An 11801-nucleotide genomic window follows, 5' to 3' on the forward strand; every position below is an offset into this window, starting at 1 on the left:
GAAACACTAACCGAAAAAAATAATTTCACAATTTTAACATACACAAAAAATATAATTCTTTTAGATAATAGCTTACTTGATCGACGAAAATTCAACCTTTCACTATTTTGGAGTAGAAGAAAACTCAAAAGTCCAACTTTTTTGAAGAGAAATTGGATAATTAAGGGTAGAAGTGAGTTATTTTTTGATATATGATAAATATAAGGGAAGCAACAAGTTCAGAAGGTAATTGATACTTCCTTTTTTTTTCTTTTGAATTTTTACGTAAAACATAAAATTTATTACAAAGAAAAAAGATAGAGTAATTTGACATAAAGTGTAATTTGACATAAACGTGAAACGTAATTTCTTATAATTTGACATAAAGTGTAAAACGTAATTTTTTCTTACTATTTGTTAGATTTGAGAAAAAGTTGACATAAAAACGTTGATGTAACAAAACATTGATTTTTTTTTTTTGAATTTTGGTGTAATTCGTAACAATTTGTTATGTTTTATAATTTTTTTGTAAAACGTAATAACTTATTATTTTTGTAATTATTACGTTTTACAAAATTTTTTTTAGTGTTCAACTCTATTGGTTGACCGTTAAGAAAAAATATAAAATATAATAATTTATTATGTTTAATCTATTTTAATAATTTATTCAATAAGTGGCCTGTTTTAATTATTTTATTCATAACTTAACTTATTTTAATTACAAATTTGATTTAAGAAGTGATCAATTAATATAAAATATTTATTTTTAATAAGATTAATAACTAAAATGGGACGGAGACGAATAAAGATAAACGTAGACAAGATATGTAGTAAGTACTACTTTAATTAACTTAAAATAAAACTGGTACATGTAGGAGTAAAAGTGAAGTGAGGAAGTAGAATAGAATAATAATTAAGTGTAAGAAGTTTGTCGAAGTCAAGTACCAGAAAGCCACGCGTAAACTTCACTTGTTGTCCCTCTTATTACCACCTCCACACATTTCTCCACCCAAATAAAACACACACACGCGACCACCGTCCACGGCGTTCTCCGGCACCGGAAAAAAAGATGATGTTGCGTGACGTGTCAGCTTGCAATACGTACAATTACGGTGATGCCCTTTACTGGGATGCCCGCTATGTTCAAGAAGGTGGTTCATTTGATTGGTACCAACGTTATTCTGCTCTTCACCCTTTTGTTCGTCGTTATGTTCCTACAACCTCAAAGGTTCTCATGGTTGGCTGTGGCAATGCTGGTAATTGAAATTTGGACTTTTTTTGCGGATTTATTTCATTTTTATTGCTTTTGAACTTATAATTGAGCTAAAATATTTGCATCTTTTTGTGCATTTAATTCATTTCTATCGCTTTTTACTTATTTTCTTGAAATTGAGCTGAAAATTTGGACTTTTTTGCGGATTTAATTCGCTTTTATTGATATTTTTACTTTATTGAGCTGAAAAAATTTGCACTTCTGTGGATTTAGTTCGTTTCTATTGATTTTTACTTCTTTTTCTTGAAATTGAGCTGAAAGTTTGGACCTTTTTGCGGATTTAGTTCGTTTTTATTGATGTATTTACTTTTTAGTTCTGTTAATTGAAATTGAGCTGAACAAATTTGCACTTTTATGGATTTAGTTCGTTTCTATTGATTTTTTAAAGTTCTTTTAGTTGAAATTGAGCTAGAAATTTGTAGTTTTTCTGATTCGTGATGGAATTTATCTTAATTAGATGCCTCCTTTTTTTTGGTTTCTCTGGTTTGAGCTTAAACTTTGAGAAAATCATTTCAATGTGAGTATGATGTTAAGATTGTCTTGTTCTATGTGAGCTTAGAATTGGCTTAATTGTCTCTGTTTTAGTTGCTTTGTGTTGTAGCTGGATATGTGATTCTTGAAGTAATTTATCTCAACTTGTTTCCCTTTGGGGGTTCTATGGTCTGAGCTTAAGCTTAGATTTAAAAAAAAAAATAAAAAATTAAAATCTTTGATTTATCGCTTTGTTAATACATTGTTATGTGATTTTTGACGAAATTTATCTCAACCCCATGTTGATATTTCCTTGTTTAAAATGAGTATAGGATTTGAATTTCTTTCACGTTATCGATTAGTTTGCTTTGGTCTCTGCCTGGTATGTATGCTTGAAAGAGTTTTTGAAGAAACCTATATCAGCACTCAGTAGGCCCATGCTTTAGAGATTTTCTTTCTTAATTTGGATTTTAGACTTATAATTTTGGATCTTTGAATCGGAAACAGCCTTGCTACCTTTCCGGAGGTAGTGGTATGGACTGCGTACATTTTACCCTTCGCAGACCCCACTGTGTGGGAATACACTGGGTTTGTTGTTGTTGTTGTAATTTTGAATCTTTTGTCGAGGATTTTCGTGATGAGCTTTGTTTTGCGCCTGGATTTTAGATGCTTCAAGAATTTCTTGAAGAGATTAATGTTATTTAGTTTTTAATTTTAGATCGGAGGACTGCTATTTGGATGGGAGGCTTGTTGCAGAGATTTTCTTGCCTTTTTGAGCCTAAAGTTTTCATTTTTATTGATTTGCATGTTGTATGCGACCTGGACATGTGATACTTGAAGAAGTTTATTTCATTTTGCTCCAAGCCAGTTCTCTCTGTTGGAAGCCTAAGTATTTTATATAGAATGAAATGTTATAATAATCATGTCTGACTGATTACAGTCATGCTTTCTCTGGTATTCTGTATATGGTGTTGGATGTTAGATTTAATGTATTTGATCAAAAGTTTTTTTTTTTTGGTTCAGTGATGTCGGAGGATATGGTTAAGGATGGTTATGAAGAAATAGTGAATGTTGATATATCAGCAGTAGCTATTGATATGATGAAAAAGAAGTATGAGCACGTTCCGCAGATGAAATGTATGGTAGCTGAAGAACTTCTCAATTCTGATTTAGAAACCTTTTTGCAATTCTGATGAGATAAATCTTTGTTATAAAGTTTTCCTTATGTAACTGAACAGACTTGCAAATGGATGTCAGAGATATGAGCTTCTTTCCTGATGAATCGTTTGACGCTGTCATTGATAAGGGTAATGAAATTGCCCTTTCTCTTGTGCTATTTCGAATTATTTTCCATTCACTCACTTCTTTTTCTCATTTGCATTCTAATCTTTTGTGGGATCGTCCGGTCATTACTGTAACAGGAACCCTTGATTCATTAATGGTTAGTTGCATCTTGTTCTCTCTCTCCAACCTCTTCAAATTTATTGGATGTGTTAGCTGATTCTACTCTCTTTCAGTGTGGTACCAATGCTCCAATTTGTGCTGCACAAATGCTTGGAGAAGTGAACAGGTTGGAAACTTTATGGTGTTTTATTGCGTTACCTTTGTAGCTATTCGTTCTATTACTTCCTTTCCGCCTTTGCTGTCTAAAACATATTTCTCTTTTTGACGAGCAAGAACTTATGGAAATTGTCTTTTCATGTGTAGGCTTCTCAAGAATGGAGGTGTTTATATGTTGGTAACTAGAGCACCAAATAGATTCCTACTTGTAACTTTTATGCTATATTTTGAAACACCAAATAATTGTTGTTTTTTGCTCTGTGTAGATAACATATGGTGATCCTACAGCAAGGATGCCTCATCTGAGTCGATCAGTGTTTAACTGGAAAATTGAGTTATACATCATACGTAAGTTTTTCTTGCAAGTCATGCCAAAATTTCTCAGACTATTATGCTAGGTTATCAAACTACTACTTGATCATTGCAGTATCCTAGATAAATATACATTGCCATTGTTTTCTTTTAGAAAATCCTTGATAAATATAACTATTTGGTTTACATGTGGTATCCTTTGTTAGAGATTTTTTTAATCTATCTTTAGGCATGTTAAAGTCAATAAAAACAACAACAACATAACCAGTGAAATCTTCATCCATGAGGTCTGGGGAGGGTAACCAGACCTTACCACTACCTTGGGGAGGTAAAATCAATAGAAAGGCTTATTTGTGAACCTAATACAAACATACTAGTTTTAATAGTTAAATCTGAACTCACAGGCGGACCGACGTAGTTTAGTTTCTTTCTTTTTGTTTGGATTGAGACTTAGGAAGTTCAATACTACAAATTAAAAGTTTCTCAAAATATATGCAAGAGAGAAAAATAATGGAATCTAAATTTGAGAAAGGAATATAAGTGAAGCTTAAGAATGCTCTTTAGTTAAATTACTTAAAAAAATCCCTTTTATTTAGCCTGAATAACTTTTTAAAATAATTTTACATTTATTTGACAAGTAAAACTTTTGAAGTAACTTGTTTTTTTTTCTTTATTAGGAACTTCTGAAATAACTTGTACAATTTTTTATATAAGTAATGTGGTGCACCATACTTAAATGATGTGTTATAAACATCACAAACTTGTTATCAGGATGTGCAGTAGCAACCATAACAGCTAACATAAGTTCTGGATCTGCCTTAAGATGCAACCAGAGACCCCTTGAATGAAAAATAAAAATCATGTCCTACCCCTAAAATGTGAACTGCACCTGGTTGGGCAGCTTATCTTTTTCGTATATATAGGGGCCATATATGACCAATGAACTCTATGTAGGCACATTGACCAATTTTGCTAGGCATCGTTTTGCCCGAGTTTTTTTAACATTCAATGGGACTGCATTCAGACTTAAGACATTAGATCCTGGCGTCAGTGCAAACAATTGCTTAGACTTATGCCCAAGCTTAAGTCTGCCAGATGGAGAGATAAACTACTATATAGATGCTAAGGCATGGTTTTAAGATTAATTTTGGTTTTCCTGTTTCTACATAGTGTGTCTCCTGAGTATTGCTACCGTCTCAATAATAGCATACAGAAGGGGTGGAGGGAATGTAGGAAAAAAATCTAAACGGAACCCTCTGGACTTTCTTTGTAGCTCATGAACTCATGACCTGATATCCTTGACATGTCCTAACTCCTAAACATGCAACACGAGTTCATGTAATACATTGTATTTGCAATTCAGGGTATCACAAACTTGAGTTCATGTACTCTGGAATTTTTTGATTCCAGGAGTACACATCTCATATAATATGAATCACCATGTTTAAAAAATTGCTTGGACGTCGCGGGTTTGAACTCTGACGCATACGAAGTATGGTATTTAAGTGGGGAAAGGTATAGGGACATGCCCTTTATATCATCCACCGAGTTTCGAAACATGCGATACCGTCCCTTGGAGATTTTACTTATTAAGGAAAAAGAAAGAAATTGCTTGCGGTTATCAAGGACATGTAGGATTCTGAATGGTTTTATTTTTTATTTGTGTGATTTTTCTCTAGCTTCATCATTAAACTGAAATAAGATTGGCTTATGGCTCCGTTACATGATTAACTAGACTTAAGCTGACATTAGTAAGTGCAGATTTTATGTTTTGTGTGTGAGATAATTTTGGAATTTGCACTCGTCAAAAGATGTCATCTCAGTCACTGATCATGAAATACTCTTATTCCATTGAAAATGAGTGGCACTGTTTTATGTGGAGATTAAAAGGAAAAATGTTTGGATGGATTGATTTATTAATTCGTGCAAGTGTTTTGTCATAATTTGTGATGTGAAAGGATGTCATGGCAAGTTTAAAGAATATATAAGTTTGGTGGTATATGTTTGTTTGAATTGTTAGAGGGAAGGAAAGATATCAAGTTTTCCTGGGCACTGCATAAAACTTGTACAAATTTTAAGGGGGTTAAAACTGCATTAAGCACATTTGGTCACTCTCAAATGCTTATGTTTGATAATTGCATATTTTTTGCCTTCTGTGGGGGCTGGGGTATGGGTGAATCACCATTTCTGTCACCCTCATTCATCATATCTATAATTCATGAAAGGAAATAAAGAGTAATATTTTTACTTATAGATCCTCACCTGTAGATGGAATTTGGATCTGTAAAAGTTGATTGAAGTGGGAGTATTTGTTCGAAAAGGATGTCCAGGACACAGATCTGGCTTGTGTTGGGTAGATAAATGTCACGACCCAAACTGGGAGCTGTGAGTGGTACATAATGGGCTTAGTTTCCAATAAATGAACTAACTTATCTTTAGCAAAACTCTGGGTAACCATCAGCCAGTTTTAACTATTTGCATCATAAAAGTTACCACGCACACACAACATTCGGTCTTTTAACTAAATAGAACAAACCATCATGAAGCTATTACAGTTCTCTAAACATAATTACAGTCCTTGATCTTGTCATGGAGTGCATTGAGCACTCCAGAATATCTGGAAAGACATAAGTTGTACCATACAATTGAAGGGAAGGAATTAACTTCTCAGTTCCAACAAATTAATATATGGGTTCGCCGGTCAGCTACAACTGAATCTGAAATGTGAAAAGTTAGGAATGAGTCCACTGACTCAATGTTTCCCATTCTTTAAAAAAAAAAAGGAATGATCGAGTCCACTGACTCAGCAAGTGATAACCGTAACCATAATTTTTTGGGACAAGCTACAAGTTCCAGAATATGCATTCTAACAAATTTAAGTATAAGGATGCAGTACTACGTTTTTATCTTTCCGAACACACAGTTTAATCAAAAGGATAAGTCAGGCTCATGTCTATCTCAAGAACTGTTAAAATTTCTCCGTTTCTTTCTCTTTTACTCTTTATTCAAACCGGTTTTTTAGTCTCTCTTATGACCAAGCGACGATACTTCTAATCTATCTATGTGCTACCTCACCCCTTCGAGTAAGGATAGAAACTCTGGTACTGGTATCATATATGCCACAGCACCCCTTGGAAAAGTTGTGTTGATAAGGTGCTATTTTCTATGCATGACCTACACCATCACTATATTTCTTTGCCTTCCTCCCAAAGCGTTTCACATATCGATCCTATCATATTTGCTCATTATACATATTATCACTTGTTTTTACATATATATATATATATTTTTTTTTTTTTTTTTTTTTCTTCTTCATCAGAGGTAGAGGTATGGACTGCGTACATCTTACCCCCCCAGACCCCACTAGGTGGGAATACACTGGGTTTGTTGTTGTTGTTGTTGTTGTTGTTTTTACATATATTTTTTGATAACATGCATCATGAGTCAAAACATTCTTTTAAACTTGCAATGAACAGCTAGAAACATGTTCAAACAAAGGAATAATACATATACTTATAAACCATAATATCTTACAACACAATTCTAATTCGTCATGGTACTCATGAAAGAATTTCAAGCATTTCATCGAAGCATATTATTATTATGTGCATATACACACTACATGCTTGTCCTGTCTATGGAATTCAACGAAGTCTTTCTCAAGGCTGTCCTATTACTTTGAAATCTCATCATTCATCTCAAATCATGTTGGTTATGGAAAACTAAACTATAGTTAAAGTCACTTGCCTTAGTAAAGGTGAACGAAAGTTGACCCGGACATCACGATTATCAAAAAATTAAAATTATTAAGTCACTTTCCTTAGGTCCTCAACTTTTCTTAACCTTGATTTCTCCACTTATAAGTTATATATATCTATATAATGCTCTCAAATCTAATCCTCTATTGAGAACTATCAGAATATGGCAATCTTTCTTTCGATTAACGCTGATCCAATCTTGGTCACATTTTTAGTCCTGACATCAGGTTGTATGTTACTTATGCCCATTTTTGGAGTAATAGACATGAATCTGATGAGTTCCCTTGGAATTCACAAAATATGCCATATATTAGTGTTGGGTTTTACATTGACTGCTTAGAAATCTTTCCTCTCCTCGTTCGTTTCCTCAATGAGTTCTCATTGAATTTATGCCTCCAAATATCTATAAAAAGTTAGTAGGCTTTTGGCCGCGAAAACCAAAAAAAAATTGGAGTTTGGAGTTAGCCATGAATATAAATTGGAGTTGTTTTTGAAGGGGAGCCTTGGAGTAACTGGTAAAGTTGCTGCCATGTGACCAGAGGTCACGGGTTCAAGCCTTGGAAGCAGCCTCTGGCAGAAATGCAAGGTAAGGCTGCGTACAATACACCCTTGAGGTGGGGCCCTTCCCCGGACACTGCGCATAGCGGTAGCTTTAGTGCACCATGCTGCCCTTTTTTGTTTTTGAAACTCTGGGGGAGAAGTGAGTGAAAAAAGTGAAAATAGGTCGATACTTGTTTTCAGGAGTTTTTATAGCCAAACATCATTTATTGAATTTAGTGAAAATTTACCGGAAAAAAGTGAATATTTCTCATGACCAAACGGGGTCTTAAACCCATAAAATTTGTATGCAAGAGGTTAAACAAACTCAAAGGACTAAAATAGACGATTCCCGACTTCTCATGTGATCATATTGGGTCTGCTATGAGCCTATGACTACAGTGGTTCAAACCTAAAGGACCAGAAGTCCGGTTTCAGGACTTCCACTATGGTTGCATTGGTTCTGCTATGATCATGGACCACAATGGTTCAAAATGTTTCTTTCACCAATGAACTGCAACCTGTGGATTCTACTGTGACCGAACTCGATCTAAGTATCTTACCATAGCCATGATAGCCACTTCTCTGCGCACTTACACGAAAGCAAACCCAAAGGACCAAAAGATCTTTAAAAACACAGTTTCAAGATTTCTACTGGAATCACATTGCAACAGTCGATTAAATTGGCTTTTCGTTTGGGCTTCTGAACATCTAGTGTGTCACCTGTATCCACTGAGAATTATTCTATTGGGATAACTAAAGCAAAATTCTATTAGTTGGAGCTTCTAAAAGGATCCAACCCCGTGCATCTCAATATATAATTAACCTTGTAACAAGAATGGATATTTGGGATTCTTCCTACTATATACTCCTAATACTTGACCATGCAGAATTGAAATGATTATTGATATTTTTCAAGATTCTTTGGCCATAATGGTTATGTAGAAAAAGAAAAATCTTTTGTCAAAGAATACCGTGCTGCTCTTCTTAATAATACAAGCCTCATCTGCCTCATTCACACGAGCTTTGTGGCACAGGAAGAAGCATTTACAGTAGTGTAAGGATGTTTTGGTCAACGATAGACACAACGTTACTTTTTGAACCTAGAATAAGAGAGAGAAGATCAAAGTTGAAGAGAACTGATAGTGAAGATGTGTTAGGCCTATGGCCATAACAATTCGGGTAGTTCCTAGGAGATCAGAGTTGGCTGGTGAGATGCGGCAAGATAGGGTTCTATGCGGAAAGAGAAGCATGATTTTGGCAGTCTATGTGCAAAGTCTTCAGTTTTAAAATCGAGTTGTTTGTGAAAGATTCTTCTTTTGGAGTTTTAAAAAACTAAAACTGAGTTGTCTGATCTCCAAGTGTTATCTGAATTTCTTATGTCTAATGAGTTGATATGGTTTGATGCTTCATTATCAAAATTCTTGACTTCTTACTTCAGAAAGTGAAAAGCTCCTTAAATATTGATCAAGAACGCCTGGATATGGTTCTTGAGGTAATTTTTTTGGCATTTGTACTGACAGGAATAAGAGATGTGTTAGTATCAAGCGCTTACCATCATGCCAAAAGTTATGGCTGATAATAAGGGCGCAACTTTATTTCTTAACCATGCCCACCAAGTAAGCATCATGTTCGATCAGGACTTTGACCCAGGACACCCTCGTCCCCTTGTGGGCCTTGCGATAGGCAAGAGGTTGGCTTTACCCAACAAAATATTTTGATGGAATCTCTATCTCGACTTAAACCCTTTATGGCTGGCTCAAGCTAACCCCCGTTTCTAGCATTGACCAGTTTTGAATTTTGTCGGTCTACTTGTCATAGCCTAGAATTAAGTAGCCCGAACCGACATCTTCTTTTGTAATCTCAGCCATGTAGCTAATTTTTTCTGTAATTTTGCATCTTCTTGAATGCCACTAATGAAATTTCTACATGAAAAAGAGTTTCTTAGGTAATGTCCCAGTCCGATCTTGTTACTTATTTATACCATCTTACTCCCATTTTGCAGCTAGACCAGGATTTCAAAAGCATGGTGATCCTCCTAATGTGAAGTCGTGCTTGGAACCTATTCCCTTAACCGAGAAGGGCCTACTTCCGGCAGATTATGTGATGGCAGATCCAGATTCTCATTTTATTTACATCTGTAAAAAAATTGATGAATCAGTGGAGCTGAGCAGCAAATCCACTGATCCATTGACTGCTGATTTACTATAGGAATCGTTCTAGGCTTGGGAGCATTGATTCTTCAAGTCTGGGTGTCCAAATCGGCAGAAACCATGTACGCTTACTGAAGGATGTACTCTTGTTATCTAGGTTTGCAGTGTATCTTCTTTTTATTGGATATACTTAGGAAAAAGTCTGTATTGGGGGTACGAGAGAGACAGGGAGAATTTGTTTGTCTGTTGTTTTTCCTTCTCCGTCTTGAACTCCGTATTTCATTTTGGTAATTGCGGTGTTCGGGCTTGCTTGGGTGTACCTCATTTATTCCACAGGGAACTGTTACTTCCTCCGAAACATGTATTGGGTAACTCTGTCCATTAAGGTTTAGATTCACGGGCAGAAACCACCGACCCCCCGTGATGTTCAATCTTTTGTCTTTTCTTACCTGTACTTTTTTAGGGTGGGAACTGGTGACAGGAGGAGAAGAGGGGGACAAGTATTTTGGCAGTAGTTCTGTCGAGAATTTCTCGGCTCAGAAAAGAAGCCAGATTAAGCCCCAATGTCTTGTCTTTGGGCGTGCCACTAGCTTGTGCTAGGTAGTTATGTTGTGAATCTAATAAAAGATACCCTATATATAGTTATTATCAGTTTCTAAACAATTTTGCTTGAGTGTTGTGGAACAGAGAACTGGAATACTTCATTTGGTTAATGTTCTCTGGTATTCAATGCTGTTATTTGTACACTCAATTCTGTTATGGTGTTATTTTTTCTGTTGATTGTGAGGATTATACTTTCTACGCGCTACTGGATGAAAGGAAATTGACTCAGTTGGTAATTTCTTTTTTCTTTGAGGATCGCTAATTTTAGAGGAAAGATTTTTGTTTCTATTTAAACTCTTTTTAGTGGAGGCATCTATTTGATTGTGATGGTAAGCTAATGTCTGTTGTTAGAGATTCTAATCAATTGATTGATTTGTTGGAAGTCCAAATTTTGTATGGCATCTTTGTCTGGAAAGGAAATTCAGTGAGAAAATAACGTGTTAAATGAATCTTTTCTTTGAATGTGCAAACTAATTGAACAAATTTTCACGTCTAAAAATAGGCTTTTGATGCCAACCATGATGCCAAATGAATTGCATCAACTATATTTTGCAAACCTAGAACTGAAGAATAAACAATCGATTGTGTGCGCTTTCACGAGATACTTGTCGGCTTCCACCTTCTATTAGCAACTTGCACGACGGGATACTTGCCAACTTTTATCAACAATATATATATATATTAGGTAACTCTCCATTGAAATTTGAGCTTAAGACCTCATAATTTTCACCTAATTTACTGACCATGGGGTCACAACCTGTTGGTTGTCAAACTCTAAATTAGACTAGGATTACTTTTCTGTTTAAGACTACCTATGAAAATAATTGATTGTTGTTGTACACCAATTAAGAAAAAAGATGAGTAAATAGAATCTGATTTGAAGCTTTGACATTTATTTAGCATCATTACAATTTAACTCAATAATTATGTCAATTGCAACCAGCAAATACCCCCCCCCCCCCCCCCCCCCCCCCACCCCCCCACACACAATTCCTCATTGCAGGTTTCTAAATTCCATTAATTCAACAATTGAATCGTCGTTTGAACCATCATGGCCTAAAGATTAAAACTCATGCAAATTTGGTGTGAAAAAAAAATTACATTAAGATGATTCAATTTGCGAAAACCTTCGCTTTGGGGGTAAATTTTCCATGA

At 35.1% G+C, this 11801-nt stretch overlaps 1 protein-coding gene across 1 annotated transcript; it reads left to right on the forward strand.

Annotated features, from left to right (window-relative positions):
• The first annotated feature begins 859 nt into the window (after positions 1–859).
• Positions 860–10792, forward strand: LOC107839765 (EEF1A lysine methyltransferase 4). Its single transcript, XM_016683395.2, has 8 exons — positions 860–1235; positions 2747–2860; positions 2962–3030; positions 3145–3164; positions 3241–3293; positions 3431–3461; positions 3550–3631; positions 9896–10792. The coding sequence occupies exons 1-8, from the start codon at positions 1049–1051 to the stop codon at positions 10099–10101; spliced, it is 762 nt and encodes a 253-aa protein (XP_016538881.1). The 5' UTR covers positions 860–1048; the 3' UTR covers positions 10102–10792.
• The last annotated feature ends 1009 nt before the right edge of the window (positions 10793–11801 follow it).

This window comes from Capsicum annuum, chromosome 1, assembly GCF_002878395.1.
Source record: "Capsicum annuum cultivar UCD-10X-F1 chromosome 1, UCD10Xv1.1, whole genome shotgun sequence".
Lineage (NCBI taxonomy): Eukaryota > Viridiplantae > Streptophyta > Magnoliopsida > Solanales > Solanaceae > Capsicum > Capsicum annuum.